The 16,450-nt window shown below is 44.2% G+C and overlaps 1 protein-coding gene across 30 annotated transcripts in view; it reads right to left on the minus strand.

The window, feature by feature from the left end:
• The window catches only part of RIMS2 (regulating synaptic membrane exocytosis 2), a 348,435-nt gene that overhangs the window by 13,378 nt on the left and 318,607 nt on the right, over positions 1-16,450 (minus strand). The window contains exon 1 of one of the 30 annotated variants that reach the window (XM_083748884.1): positions 3,775-4,131. The exons of the other annotated variants lie outside the window; for them this stretch is intronic. Within the exon in view, the coding sequence (XP_083605010.1) occupies positions 3,775-3,934 (160 nt within the window). The 5' untranslated portion in view covers positions 3,935-4,131. Of the gene's footprint in view, positions 1-3,774; positions 4,132-16,450 lie in introns of those variants that run through there. 30 annotated transcript variants of the gene reach the window in all.

Here is a 16,450-nt window from a genome sequence, read left to right on the forward strand (position 1 = left end):
GTGGCTATGCAGAAGATATTAAAAATAAATTTAACGAACAGCAGAAAGAGGGGGAAGGAAGTCAAGTTTTGAAATGTTAAAATAATTGTGAAATTAGTGATATGTATAAACCTGAAAAGTGTGGGGGGGGGGGGACTGGTGCAGCTAGGCACAGCCTATACATATGGAAGCTATGCATTGTACCATCCCATGCAGGTTTACAATCTGTTTATATGTTCAAACCCCCTACTGTGTAGGCAAACATTGACAAACGTGTGAGACATTTTAAAAACAATGTACTAAATATACTAAAATAGTTTGGTAGCCTTTGTTAAAATTTAATATGATAAATTTTGACCTCAGAGGAGATGGCTGTATGGAACAGATTGTACACAGCTGACCCCATTTTAAGGCCTATTTTTACAGATGGCTCTTGAGAAATGCCAGGATGTTCTCACCTGCTGTCCAAACTTAGCTTCTATTTCTCACACATCAACTATGTGCTAAAGGACTTCAGATTTTAAATCCTTGTTTAAAAACCAGCATGTCTCTACTGTATTATTTTGGCTGAAAATAAAGTATCCATATAGTGTGTGTGTGTGTGTGTGTGTGTGTGTGTGTGTGTGTGTTCTAATGTTAGATAAAGATTTTCTTGGCACTTCAGTTCATCAGCATTTGAAGTCCATTTCAGTAAATGAGAGAAATGGGTAAAAACATCCAGATATAGTAACGTGCGCGAAAGTACTGAACTAGATACAGGCAGATTATGGAGCAGCAAGCACTAAAACCCACTTAGATTGAATCAGCAATTTGAAAAGTAACGCAAAGTTGGCCTGAAAGGTGCTGAAAAAGCACCTTGTGACGGGGGGGGGGGGGTTGAGCAGTTGCAAGAGGTAACATCTGTTGGGAAATGGGCAAATGAATGAGAGGGATAATCCTTTTTAGTTTTTGCTCTGATGCAAAAAACTGTAAAGATAAAAGAAGAAAAATAAGGAAAAAGAATTTCAAAAGCAATTATCACAGTTGAAGTAGTCGTTCTGTCTATGGCATATGTAACTCAGGATAGATCTACATATTGTAAAAAATAAAATGGTTCTGTACCACTACAAAATTCAGGTTTCGCGTCTCCATTGTCTTCCAGATAAAAAAATATCTCTGCCATGTTGGAGAGAAAAGTCCTCATTTAGACACACACATGCACCATGTTTGAATGTGAAGCTCTTGCAGGACTACATTTTTAATATGGGAGAGGCATTTAAAATGTGATCAAATTTGTATTCATGTGAAGATCAGTATGTGCACACAACACAGGCCATATTGTTGCTGGAAGAGGTGGTTCTACATATTCAAGCTTATGCAAGCATACCTGCATCATCTTTTGGCAGAAATACCATTTATTAATATTCTGACCCATGTATTTTGGTAAGGCTGCAAGAGCAGCTTCAGATTTTGAAGACATCATTTGCCTTATAACCACATTTGGACTACTGTGTCCTTCACCCCTGTCCAAACCAAACAGCAGAACAGAACTACTGTCCTTGATTGTACAATAGAGCAGTGAAAACAGAGGATGACATGGATACATTAGAGGAAATGGCCTTGACCTTTCATGAGAAATTTCTGCATGATGCTAAGCAAGCCAATCAATTCAAAGAGGTCACACAGTCAAATCCATAAAACACCAACTGCCAATGAAAGAAAATGTTATTGTTTTAGCCACTGGTCATAACAAAAATACAGTAAGTTCAAAACCCACAAAAGGAATATCAGACTAGCATCCACAGATTTTACTAGTCCAGATGACCAACCTAGACAAATGCATCCACAAAGTATCAGTGGAAAACTCTGCTTTTGAACAAATACTGGGCCACCAATAGCAAGCACAGCTACCCTCCTACACTTTCTTACCTAAGAGTAAGGATCCAATGGGATTTACTTCTGGATTAACATGCATAGGCTTGTGCTGTAAAAGGTTTAATTTTGCAAATGAGGCCAGTGCAACAATTCTGGAAGAAGCCAGCCTCCTACTTGATTTATTATCAGATAGTCGATTTAACTGTGGGGGCAAATATTCAATGCCAGCAGTGCTGCATACACAACACACCAGAAACAAGACTTGCTGAAAGTCCTTCTTCCATACAACTTTTAAAAGGTTCAGGAACTCCGTCCACATTTTCACTGTACAAACCCTGGACACAGGTCAGAGTTGGTGCTGGAGCTGGAACTGGATCTAACGAGTGTTGTAGTCTAAAATATTTAGAGGGCACTGGGTGATGAAGGCTGCTATAGAACCTCAAGAAGTTCAAGTACATTTATACAATATTTTATTTCAGTTTATCTGTATGCTTAGTGCAGAGCAGATATGCACAGTGCACTCAGTGAGAAGTATCATGGAACATCTTCTTTTCCCGTGAGAAGGTGGGATCTGTCCAATAGAAATGATAGCCACTATTTGATAATACTGTCAGCCACAGGAAAATTTCAAGGTGATTAAACCTAAAGCAAACGCTTAATCACTGGTATTAAGTGCACCTATTTCTAAAGATAGTTATGGTATGCTATGCTATTCTATACTATTTGATGGAAGCCGAAGATTAACGTGGCTAAAGTTTAATAAATGAAAACTCTGCAGTTCATTAGTAAGGCTCTGTTTACAAGGTTTACAAAGTTCAGGAGCCCTGAAATCATTTCCACCTCTGATTTGTGAGCATGTCTGAAGGGTGAATCAGGGACTGAAGTGAGCTGAACAAATCCACAACCTGTCAGGGCTCCTGGATGGGTTCTTTTTCATACCCAGATAAGCAAACAGGCAAACCACTGCAAAATTATCTCCAGAGTTGTGTGATAAATATACAGAGCCTGGTGAATGAAGCAATACATATATTTAGAATGGTGCTGGCTATGTAGCTGGTGTAGTGGCTATGGCTGCAATCCTACCCAGGAATAAGTCCCATAGAACTTAATGGTCTTAACTTCTGAGTAGATGTGGATAGGATCGCACTGTGAAGAACCTGAGATGGGAAGTTAGCTAGTTCAACTCTCATCTTAACCAGGAACTCAACAGGAAGAAAGCATTCTCCCCACTTATGATTCCTAGCAACTGGCATTCAGTGGCATTCTGCCTCCTGACAGTGGAGGTAGGAACCATGGAATTGCTTCTTTGTGTAAAAACAAGACTTCTATCTCAGTGTATGAACCAGGAGAAAATATTCAACTACAGTATTCTAAGCGCAAATTAAATTCTCACATTAATGATTACCAAATCACATCATTTCAGAGTCACACTTTCAGCGACAAACAAAGGGCTTCTTTTAAAACCAGTTCTACCAATGGATTTCCAAAACACACCTAAATTATCTTACAATGAAATGAATGGAACTTTAATGTGTATAACTTGAGTTAGAAGTGTTGTGCAATGTGTCCAATACCCCAAGTCCTTCAAAAACCAAACTTCGGCGCATTTAGTTGGGAAAACGGTAAAAGGGATCTATTTCGCATATAGGAATTGACACCCTGAATTATTATGGCACCTTTGCCAAGTTAAATAACGCAGCAGCACAAACGCATTCAAGAGTCTTCGTTTAATGGCAAGGACACAATCTTACTGCCGCGCTTAGGACAAGGGCAACTGAAGCATCCACTCGGGTACTGTCAAACTCAGACTGTGCGGGGCTTGTCGGCCCAGTTTCTGCTTGTTGCTGGGCGCTGCTGCAGGGACCGTCCCGCGCCAAGCAGCCCACCGGTTGCTGCAGCGGGCGCCCCCCCCCCCGCCTGCTTTTCGCGCGCGCGCCTCACCTCCGCCGCCTTTCTTCACCTCCTCTTCCTCTTCCTCCTCCTCCAGGGAGTTCATGCAGGGGAAGTAAACGGCGAGCGCCTCGAAGGAGGCGGACAGGCTGCTCCGGCTCGGCGAGCGCAGCATGCTGCGCCCCGGCCCGCCCGCGCTCTGCCTCCCCATCCCGCCGCCGGCCTCGGCCCTGCTGCTCTTGGCGCGGGACGGGCGACGAGGCGTCTCGGCGGCCGCCGCAGCAGCAGGTGCTCCTCCGGGGCTCTGCGGGGCGGCACGCGAGCCAAGGCCGCTGGGGCTCCGCAAGGACAAGCGGACCAGCGACCGCCTTTCCCGCCTTCCCTTGGCGCCCGGCGGCAGCCGAGGGGACTCCGGTTTGTGGAGAGCGGGTGGGGGCGGAGGGCGCAGCCTCCGTGGGCGGCGAGGCCAATCAGCAGCCAGCCCGCCGCCCTCTCCCTCGAATGGCTGCCCTGGCAGCCGCCGCTCAGGGCTGCCATCCCACCAGGCCTGGCAGGACTGCAAACATTAGAAAGGGGTGGGGGGGGTGCCAAAAGCAGCGACATGTGCAATTCGCGTGCTTCGTCCCCAGATGGCTGTAATAAATATTGACTCCCCCTGAGGGATCGCAGCGGGTCTGAACAAGGGAGAACGATCACAGGCGGACAAAAACGAATCATGCAGCACAAGAAGGGAGGCAAACTTTTTGTTTCTCTTGCAGGCTCCGCTTGTTATTGGGTTAAATCAGGGGGTACCGTTTGGGGCTGACCATGGTGCCCAAGCCAAAAACTGAATCTGCCAGGCGTACGCCACCCCCACTTCACCGGCTGTTCCCAAAGAAAGGGCTGGTAAGGAGTGTGATGGGTTTGGGATGCTAAGAACTTTCAAGCTGCGCTCCCACATCAGCCTCTCGTGAGCTCCTTAAAGTAGCACCTTAAAGTAGAAGAGCTAGTGGGAAACATGCTGGATTGGGCATCACTGCAAGGACACCCCTCTCCCCCACGTGCACCAGTGCCTAACACCTCCACTGACCTTTCCTGAGGGACAGTAGCTACTTGGGTGGTGCTGCCCAAAGGTGCTGAAGGGAAGAGGGCTTCAGGCAGTGCTGTCCAAACTTCCCCTGCCTGTCCTTTAAGGCTCCTAAGCATGGAAGGTTAGTAGGGGGTGGGGTGGGGGGGTGTTTTTATTGCTTAGCCTCTTATGATCTGCATATCCAGGTGTTCATCATATAGGTGCCAAACAAACCCCAGCCTCCGTGCCAATTTTAGAGATATGGAGGTGGCGTAGCATGCTGCACAACTGTTGGATGATCTCCATCTACCTATGCAAGCTACGTACCTGCTCCTTAAAAGCGAGTCTAGGTCTAGGGCACCACCCCATAACAGTGCCTCTGTCTTATCTGGATTGAGCCTCAGTTTGTTGGCTCTCATCCAGTCCACTACTGAGGCAAGACACTGGTCTAGCACATCCACTGCCATGCCTGGAGATGCAAAGGAGAAATAGAGCTGTGTGTCATCAGCATACTGCTGACAACACACTCCAAAACTCCAGATCACTTAGCAGCTTCATATAGAGTTTAAACAACATGGGGGATAGAACTGAGCCTTGAGGGACCCCACACTGAAGGCCCCATGGTGCCAAAAACTCCCCCCAAGCATCACCCGCCGAAGACAGCCATCCAAGTAGGACTGGAACCACTACAAAGCAGTGCCACCAACCCCCAACGCAGATAACCTCTCCAAGAGAGGTCAATGTTGTTGAAAGCCGCCAAGAGGTCAAGGAGGATTAACAGGGACACAAAAACACTCCCCAAGCATCACCCACTGGAGATGACCATTCAAGTAGGACCGGAACCACTGCAAAGCCCACCCCCAACTCAGCCTGCCAAGGAAGAGACAGTGATTAATGCTATTCAAAGACACTGAGAGGTCAAGGAAGATTAACAGGGACACATTGCCTCTGCCTCTTTCCCTTCAGAGGTCATAATATAAGGTGACCAGGGCAGTTTCTGTGCCAAAGCCAGGCCAAAAACCCAGCTGAAATGGCTCTAGAAAATCAGTCTCCTCCGCTGGATCTGGTCAGTGACCAACCGCTCAAGAGCCTTGCTCCCAAAAGTGAGGTTGGCAACTGGCTGGTAATTATTTAGGTTGGTAGACAATATAAAAGTACAAACAAATGGAACAATCCTGACCTATAAAAACGCATACTGGGCTTATTCAAAGAACACTTAGTACCAACTAAATATACACCCTTTCCCCACCTCTTTCATTTGTTGTGAGAACAAATGAAACATTTTTGTAAATGAAAACATTCATTTTTTTGGTAAATGAACTTTGTCTATTTTTACTTTTTTATCATCTCTTGGCTTTAAGCAAAATCCAACATTCATTAGCATTTTCAACCTCCTTGTTCAGACTAAAAATCTCTGCAAAGTACATTGACTAATATAAGTAGGTTATCTGACTAAAAACTTCTGCATTACACAGTATTAAGTGCAAACAAGGTTGTCTCATCACCTTTAGTTACTAGTTTCATTTTTTTATGTGGCATTCTTGAATTACAATACTCAATGTGCCCTACTTATGGGTTACATTCTATTCCCCCCCCCCCCCGTCACGAGCATGATTTGGGTACTTTATGCATCAAACAGTTTTCTGTACCTTTAAAGCATTTTCTTTCCTTCCAACAATTCTGTGCACTGCTGTTTGTTAAGGGTTGCTGAGAATGACTCTGTGTGAGCCTCTGGATCAGGTCCAACAGCTCATCTAGTCCAGCATTCTGTTCTCACTGTGGCCTACCAAATGCTTGTGGAAAGCAGGCAGGCAGGCAGGACATGAGTGCCATGGCACTTTGCTAACCTGTGATTCTCAGCAATGGGTGTTCAGAGACATAATGCCTCTGACATGAAAAAATACTGCCTAAATTAAAAAATAGCTGACCACCTAGACTGATTGGTGAAGGTCAGGACAATCACCTATTTCCTGCACACAAAGCGATACCCTAATTAAAAGTGAAGGCATAAAGTTTGCCAAAGCAGTTCTGAAAGCAGGCTGAAAGCACTCAGATTGATCCATCCACACTGTAAAAACTGTAAGAACAGCAAACAGGAAAAAAATCAGAACCCATCTGAATAATACTAGAATTGAAGGCGCATTATGGGTTGGTGATTCTGTCACGTGGCTTGTAAGTGAGTGAGACATCACAATACTGGGGAAATGTCTAGCATAAACGGAGCCACGTCGCCAGCTTTTGCCAAGTTTGTCAGATAATGCATCACCAGAACCATAAGAGTTGACCATAAAGTTCCAGCCAACACATTTGGATGGAAAACAATAATCTAATCTAGGCAGATGCAAAAGTAAATATCAGAATGCATAACCCAAACACTCATGTCTGTTGCTTATTCCCCTCAAGCTGTTTCAAGAAGCAAAATAGGAGCCCCTAAGAAAGTTCATCCAAGTCCTACATTTCAAAGGGTTCCACTAGGGTGCGTCAGGAGTTGATCACCCATATACAGGAATTTACTTTAGTGGCTCAATTACTATCTTATTCCAGATTATTTGGGTGGAAGATTTTTCTGCACTTAGCTAGTGCTTACATATACATATACTGATAGTTTTTCCAATAATTGATCCTGCCAATGTATTGGTTTTGAACACCATGGGTACTCTAGAAGAGTTATTTGCTCTTCACCAAACACTCTCAACTGCAGAGATTAGCATTAAATAACTGTCAGGCTTAGTTTTTTCTTTTTTTTTAAGGACCTTTTCTAAAGAACTCTTATCTTAAAATTAACTGAGCCTGGAGTTTATGACTTTCAAGCTATTTGCGTGGTCTGGCTCCATTCCGGGGAAAAGCCTACAGTGCAAGTTATGAGACTCACTGGCAGTCAGTGGGGTGGATGACTAGGAAGAGACGGGTCCAAGCAAGGGAATATACAAGGGAAAGGCTTAGTTCCTGGAAGACAGCCAGCCAATGGCTGTACATGATGAAGAGTTTGGATTTGATATCCCGCTTTATCACTACCCTAAGGAGTCTCAAAGCGGCTAACATTCTCCTTTCCCTTCCTCCCCCACAACAAACACTCTGTGAGGTGAGTGGGGCTGAGAGACTTCAGAGAAGTGTGACTGGCCCAAGGTCACCCAACAGCGGCATGTGGAGGAGCGGAGACCCGAACCCGGTTCACCAGATTACAAGCCTACTGCTCTTAACCACTACACCACACTGGCTCTCACAATTTACTGGACCATCCTACACACAGGAAACCAGCATTAGGCTGGTTTAAATTAAACTGGAACAAGGGACACCAGATTCAGAGCTAATTCAGGAGACCCAGAGAGGAGGAAACGCCAGCTGATTGGAAATAAGCAACCAAATTGCAGAGAGCCAGTGCCCACCTGTTGACACGAAAGGAAGAGTTCCCTGGCACCTTGAGTGGATGTGTATGAACTGCAAGGTCACACTGAGATCAAAGAAAGTGGTGTGAGGCGAATGCCCCCTCCCAAAAAACCCAGAAGCCTTCCTGCTAGCTGTAATAGGACAAGAACTCACAAACAAAACAAAAAATATTTCCCTATGCAACAGCAGTGGCAAGGATAACATACCGGTATGCGAAAATTTGGAAAGAAAGGGCAATCCCAACAAGATCAGTGGTTGTTCAAACTAATAGAATTTATAGTATTAGTCAATATGATGGCTACAATAAGGAATACGGACAAGAAAATAACATGAAGTGAGTGGGAATTACTAGAAATGTATTTTTTTAAAAGAGGAGAATAATGTTAAACATACAAGTGGGGTTAGGTTTATGAACAGTAGAAAAGGGAGAAAGGATGTGTACAGAAAAAGGGGGGATACAAACTGAGGCGATGCAGCAAAATTAAATGATTGGACATGACTAGAGATGTTGTAACAGATACTACTGTATTAGATGTTTAAAAGAGATGATAAGAAAAACTAAAATACCACAGAGAAAGAAATGAATGTATGTAATGGAAAAATGCAAAGAAAAAGAAAGTGGTGTGCAGTCAACAGCCTAGGAATGTAAACAAATGGGATAGAGAGCCCACAATCTCCCCTAGCAATACAATACTCCAGCAGCCAATCAGTACACACAGCATATCACATGTGCTAGGCATGCCCACGCCACCAATCACACAGCCACACTCAACAACAGCACAGTATGGCTACACACTGAGGTCCTTCCTCATGACTCCTTATCACAACCAAGTACACCACTCGGCGCGCACCACTATCAAACACGTCTGAAATCTCATTTGCTACCTTCTTCACACCAGGGGCAGGGAGGTATGCACTCCCCCATGAGGATGTCACAGGTGTTGCTGGCGTATAACATGCTACAGAATGTGGTGGTGGTGTGACAGCTGCCCTTGGACACCAAGTCAGGTGAGCAGGGGCTCCAGGGCGCAAGGAGATGGTCAGCTACCTCCTCACCATGGCTAGGAGCCACACAGGACAGCTGCCCACAGCTACATAGCCAGGGTGATATTTGGGCCATGAAGCATCCTCCTTCTGTACCATGGAGTCATTAGATGCCCTCTAGCCATCCCCCAGCTAGATGGCAGCTCATCCTCCTTCCCCATTTGTGGGTCCGTCTCCCTTCCCCTTGCCCCAGGCCCTGTGGTGTGCAGTAGTGTTGGGCTGCTGCTTGGTTCCCCAGCTGGCGGATGGTTGGAGTGTGAGGTGTTGCTGTTTTCTTTCACTGCATGTCTCCTCCCTTGCCCCTGCTGGTACTGACTGTCCCACAGCAGGGGCTTCTGGGAGTTATAGTCAAGAGACCAGGGACCCTGCAGAGCAGCCCCAGTGGTGGGAATGCAGTCTCCCCTCCTGTTGCGACGCATGAATAAATGGGAGACAGAGCGGATGGTTGCGGACATTTGGTTTTTATTGAGCACTCTTTGAACAGGGATCCCCTTCCTTCCAAGGAGTTTCATTCACAGGGCTGCCTCTCTGCATTACGGGGCTTCATGGTGGCTGCAGCATCCATTGACTCGTGGCCTGCAAACAAAGGAGGGGAGTGGTAACACGTGGGATAAACAGCCCCTTGGCACAGTGGCGAGAAGAAGGGGTGGGTGGGACCTGTGAGGTGGGTCCCAAGTGCTATTGGCACATCAGCTGAGACTGATTTTCCTCCTTCTCCCACCATGGGCATGGGTGGGGATGCATACCTTTGTTGGAGTCATGGAGCTTGCAGGTTGATTGGGGCTCCTTGTGTTGAGGCGAAGATGTGGCTCGAATGGCTAAGGAGGGGTGGCTGTTTAGAGGTGTCATCCCCTACCTGTCTGGTGGTGCAGCTCTCCCTCCTGGATCACATCCGCTGGTGGTGCAGTTGCTGCTGTTGCCTCCTCTGTAGCTGCGTGCCTAGTAAGGCAATGGAACAGCAAGGTGACAATGAGGGCTGGTGACTGTACATGCCTCCCCATGACTGGTGACCCCTTACCTCTTTCTGTGCATTCTTGGCGCCCGTGGTGCAAGCAATGCCACATACTGTGTTCAGGACTGGGAGGTGGTGCTGGTTGGGCTTCAGTATTCCCCCACCTCTAGAGGGAGCAGTGCTCCTGGATGCTGTGGGGGCTATTTGTGGGAATGGCACCATTGTTGGGGCATCCTCTGGGGATTCCTCCTCCCAGACTCACCTTGTTTTCTGTGTCCTTGGGTGAGTGTTGCTGCTGTTGACTGAGTGCAGCCTCCGCCGCTGCCGTGTTCCTGTTGGGGAGAACCTGGGAGCAGGGTTAGCACAAAGGCCTCGTTTGTTCCCCAATTCTCGTGTGTGGTCTGTGGCAGGTGCCGAGATGCCGAGTGTTTGTGGAATGTTTCCTGAGCGCAAAGTGCTTTTCACCAGGTGCAAAAGTCTTTATATGGGGAGCTCAAGAGGCAGCAGCCCACACATGGGAGGCAAGAAGTAAAGTGAGATGAGGTTGGAGCATGCTCACTTTATATCCTCCTGCTCCTGCTATGTGAAGTTGCACTGGATCCCGAGTGCTCTTTCAGATGAGTCTGATCTCAATATCCAAGGATTGGGCCCTCACCACTGGCCCCCGTTGTGTGGTTGAGTTGCACTGTTTTTGCCAGGAGAACTTACGCCCAGCTGCCAGGTCACAGGACCCAGCTGAACAGGCTTAGAGTCCAGTATAAATTCCCCTGACCCATTCCCTCCTCTCCCCAGCAAGCTGGAGAATATCTGAGGAAGGAACGACATGACAGCAGAAAGAAAATAGTGATTTGCTGCAGGCTTGCTTGAAATACAAAATGTGACCTATATGATCATTCAGAGCCATTTCTATTGTGAATCTATCTGCAAGTGAGCATTCAAGCCTGCCATTTGTGGCTTCTTGGTCCCTGAAAAGAAGTGTGTATGTGGAGTGTGAGACCTCCAGGTATAGGGTGGTATATGAATTCAATAAATAATAATAATAATTAACAATAAGAGTGTTGTAGGCATATTTGAGACCCCAAAATGCAACTACGCCATACGTTCATGCACAAAAACATTTTTTGGTGATTTAAAACTGAGTCCATGTCATAATTTCTATGAGCAAACTTCTTGTATTTAATAGGCTACAATTTTCAAATTCCCATACAGCAGTCCCATTAAAATCTATTTCACTACTGCAAAGTGAAATGCTTGAGTATTACACAAAAAGTGGGCATATATTTTAATACAGAATTGATTGTTCTCAGAATTGTGCTTCCTTTTATACAATCTACTTCAAATCTATTTTATCATGGATTTAATGTTCTTTCTTCATTTTCTTAAAAATATGATTCAGTAGCTAGCCTGGAGAATGACATTTGAACATTAAAGCCAATCATTCAAGGACAGAATATGTGACACAGTTTGTAAGCAAGTGGTGCTAACAACCCCACTGCCCACTAGGTGTATCAAATATGAACCTTATCTTTGCAAATGTAAGTCAGTGAGACTTGCAGATACTTGATCAAGCATCCAATAGGGAATTACAAACAGAATTAAACAATATGGAACTAATTACTGTTTAAACTACCATGTACTGAATGAAAATGTTATCATAATTTGATTTCCCTTCCTATCCAATATTATGCCTCATTTTTTCCCTTAGTGAAAACAGACAATGCCAAGCCATTTTGCCTGAAAGCCAACTGAAAAATAGACTCATTCCGTCAACCCATAATTTCCCTAGTCCAGTTCTGCATTGCTTTGAGAAACTGTAACACCACAAGACGCTAATAGAGTACGTACTCTGCTCCCTGTAAATTGCTTCTGACTGTTTTAATGTTTAGAGACATACTGAAGGAGGGGATACAATATATGCTCTGGCTATCTTTCTTATTTAGCATACATATTTCAGAATTGTATGATGTTGCCTGTGCCTTTGAGAAACTCAAGTTAAATTTGTGACCACTAACAAATCTATAGAAAGGACATCTATAATCAATTGTGTTTTTGCAGATAGTTGAGGGGGGAGATATTTTGCTTGTTTTAACTATGTATTTTATGGTGATTTCATTAAGTGTACCCTAAATATTAATATTAGAACAGACTATTCATGCTTTTCTGTTCCTCCATCATCTCCAACCTTAAGGATTTCTTTTTTAAAAAAAGAGCTTTGAGAGGAAACAGTCTTCTTAGCCATTTCTCCTACGTTGTAAGATGTTCCATTACCCACCTATTTCTTTCTCAGCTTTGATATATTCTGTTTGAAGAGAGCAAGCAGCACTTAACATAGTATGTAGAATCCTTAATTTTTATTTTCTCCCATTAATTTTATAAGTAATTTTAATCATAGCCAAACCTATGATTCATAGCCAGCATGCATATAGCTTAGTAAAGGTAAAGGTAAAGGTACCCCTGCCAGGGGCCAGCGCTGTCCGGAGACACTTCCGGGTCACGTGGCCAGCGTGACATCACTGCTCTGGCGAGCCAGAGCTGCACACGGAAACGCCGTTTACCTTCCCGCTGGTAAGCGGTCCCTATTTATCTACTTGCACCCGGAGGTGCTTTCGAACTGCTAGGTTGGCAGGCGCTGGGACCGAGCAGCGGGAGCGCACCCCGCTGCAGGGATTCGAACCGCCGACCTTTCGATCGGCAAGTCCTAGGCGCTGAGGCTTTAACCCACAGCGCCACCTGCGTCCACTAGCTTAGTAGGGAGGAACAAATCATATATATTTCTGAAGCATCTTCAAATCTAATCTTATCACTCCCTCTGAATTCCTCAAGAACAGATATTACTAAGTTTGATTAGAGTTTGATGATACAAATTGTTTTTCAAAGTTTATGCGGTATTATTATGAAATAAACATTATGCGAGGAAATAAATTCAAGTATACATAAATATGCACCACCTCACCTCTCGAATTGACCCTAATTTTTAAGTTGGCAAATGATGAGAGTCTGAAAACAGGGGGAAAGAAGCCAGTGAAGCCAGTTACACTACACTATCCTCAGTCATGACCTTTCATCTCTAGGCACCTCTGTAATGTAGGACTGAAAATGCTTTATTCACAGCTGAAGGTGGTATGTGTCACATATTTCTGAATTTCAACTTCATTTATCCTAAGATTTGAACCCCGCCTTCAACACGCAAGGTTCTCCAAATGGCTCACACTAAAATTCTGCAAAGGAAAAATGAAACATCAGCAGAGCAAACAAAAACCAATTCAATTTGTGTTTTAAAAGAAGGCATAGGAAAAATAAAAAAGGTCCCTGCATGGAGCCAAAAAGGCATTAGAGGCATCCATTTCCATCTGTCGGACTTCTGAAACAGTTTCCATCTGTCTGAATTCTGAAGATTGGGGCACCAGGAAAAAGGCCTCTGATGAAGACCTAAATGAAGAGGCAGGTATTTGTGGAAAGAGAAGGCCCTTGAGGTACCCAGGACACAAACCATAAAGAGCTTTGAAGATAAGCACCAGCACTCTGAATTGTACTCAGAAACAGATCAGCAGCCAGAGAAGTAGCTTCACATGACGTGTTCCCTAGGGCTATTCCCAGTTTAGTAACCCACAAGCTATATTCTGGACTAGCTGGTGTTTTGCAAGTGTCTCCAAGGACAGTCCTATGCCACATTCAAGTCTGGAGCCATGGAAAACAGGAGGGATGACAGCAGCTACAGAAGACTTGGAAGTGCTATGCGGTATGGAACCCATTTGGACCTCAAAGGTCAAGGCTGGCTCTATCTGTACCACAGACTGTGAGCCTGAACCCTTTATGGGAAATGCAACCTTGTTCAGAATAAGCTGAACACCATCTTCCCAGGCAAATGAACCACCCATTCACAGTACCTCTCTTGTTGGGACTGTGCTTTAATTACAGATCTCCATCTTCAAAGTGTTTTCTTTATATTAGACTTTGAGCTGAGAAGCAACAGCCAAGCCTTAGGTGTGAAGCAGACTAGTTTGGCCGGTAAGGCGTGTGTGTTGCTGAGCTTCTACTCTGCAACACTCTTGAAAGAATATGGAATAAGAATCCTGTTGACAGGGCTAGCCTGATAAACACTAAACGAACACAGTAGCCTAATCCTTTATTTCAAGTTGTTGCCTGCAGCCACATTCTCAGTGTGAGAAATTCATTGCACAATGTCTGTTGTTCATCATCAGCATTATTCAACCTGTCCTTTGTTTTGCCACAGCTATCATCTGGTGGTACTCAGTGTATGGACTGTAGTAATAGTGCTTTCACTGCTGGTACCTATGACCAGAAATGGATTCTTCTCCCCCTCCCTAGTTGTTTAGGAGTAATCCCTGTAGCAATATTTATATTTCAGTCACCAAACAAAATATCAGCCAGACAAAGCAACAGCCACTCCTGAACATACAGCCTGGTTGCATTTATCCATGCCATGATTAACACCTAGACTAGATTTCTACAATATGCTATATATGAAGCTGCTTTTGAAGTCTGTTTAGAAACTTCAACTGCTATAAAATACAGCAGTTTGCTTATTAATGAAAACCAATCACATGAACCGTATCCTACCAATGTTAAAATATATCTGCTGGCTTCCTAGTACAATATGTGGCCTGTATTCTCATTCATTATTTAAACATGGAAATTAATATCTTTTGACACCAGCCTTGTGAAGTTATATTCAATTAATTGTTAAGTGGTGATTTTCTTTCAATTGTTGCTAGGAAAGGTGCAAGCTGCATCATTTTCATTCCAGATATATAGGGCTAGGATAAAACCTCTCTGAGGATGCATATAAGACGCTTTCTTTATCTCAGCTCCTTTCATTCCAACTTCACTTCTTCAAACCTGCAGTTTGTCAAAAACAATCTTTATGAGCTAATCTGCCCTAAAAAGGATTAGTAAAGAAAACATTTCAACATTCCCATGCAGTATACCCGGAGAGAGCCATGATGGGATAATTAATTTCTAGTGACAGGGCATCAACCACACCACCTAATGAAGAACTCAGGCATACTACATAGTGGTAAGAACTAGAGAATTAAGACTCTTGCCACACACACACAAAAACAAGGGCAAGCAAACTAGTTTTCTGTCCATCTTTACAAAAAGGTAACAGTAGACTCTAACCCAAACTTTGCCAACCTGGTGCCTGCCAGCCAGATATTTTGGACTATAATTGTAGTCCAAAATTGGAATTGTAATCCAAAACATATTGAGGGCATTCTTCAGTGAAGAGTGTTGTAATGTCTCTAGGGCTCTCTGGAGATACATTTCTTAATGCTTAAGAGTCCATGGACATAAAGGTTCTGGACGATCATTCAGCTAAAGATTCAACTTAACAATGTTTGCTAGTTCCTGAGGAGAATCATAAACTAAAATTCCATATTTGAGCATGATGACAGTGCCATTTACAATTATTCCTGCACAAAAGGCTGCCAAGAGATCTAGCAGAGACAAGGACGGTGATCAAGGATCCAATAAATTAACCTGCAAAAATAACTGAGCAGACTTCTCAATCCTCCCACTGTGGATATTCAAAACAAACTGGTCAAAAACTAAAAATCAGTACCTCAGCTGTATTCTTATGTTTAGGAAACTGGTAGAAAATTAACTCTGTGATATAAACAAACAAATCATATGATGTGATTACAAAACTACTTTTGTAAATGACTTTTATCAAACGGAAGGGCATAGTCACATGTAATATGCCCTCCCCTCTTCCACTAAATGTATTAATCCATATAACATTACTCTCTTTTCAGCGAACATTACCCTCTTTTCTTATGCAGTACATGTGCTTCTGCTAATTGTAATAATTTTATTATCTAAGCTTCCCTCTCATGCACTCAGTGCTCAGAAGAGCTCTGCTTAGTCACTGCAACTGGTTACCAGGGAGGTTCTGTTCTGTATCTGCTGCTGGCATGGACTAAAGCAAGATGAAAAACATCTTGCTAAAAGATGCGTATCATTCCAGAAATTCTCACAGGCTCAAGGGGGGGGGGGGTGTCAAATGAACCATAATAATAAGTGCTAGATTTTATTTGCAACAAAGCAATCTTGACCCTGGAGCCCAGTGAGTGACCAGGACACTTGAGTCAGATACAGCAGCACCATCAGTTGAGGGGCTGAAACAGGTTTCTGGGTCTGAGCCAGATGATAGTGATCAGGGGTTCACTGAATCAGGTAGGAATCATGGGTCCACTGATAGGCAGGAGCCCACTGAACCAAATCCCCCAGCACATCAGAGGGACCTTCCCCTAGTCCTGAGTGTTTTTCACATC

Source organism: Podarcis gaigeae, assembly GCF_964106915.1.
Source record: "Podarcis gaigeae genome assembly, chromosome: 7".
NCBI lineage: Eukaryota > Metazoa > Chordata > Lepidosauria > Squamata > Lacertidae > Podarcis > Podarcis gaigeae.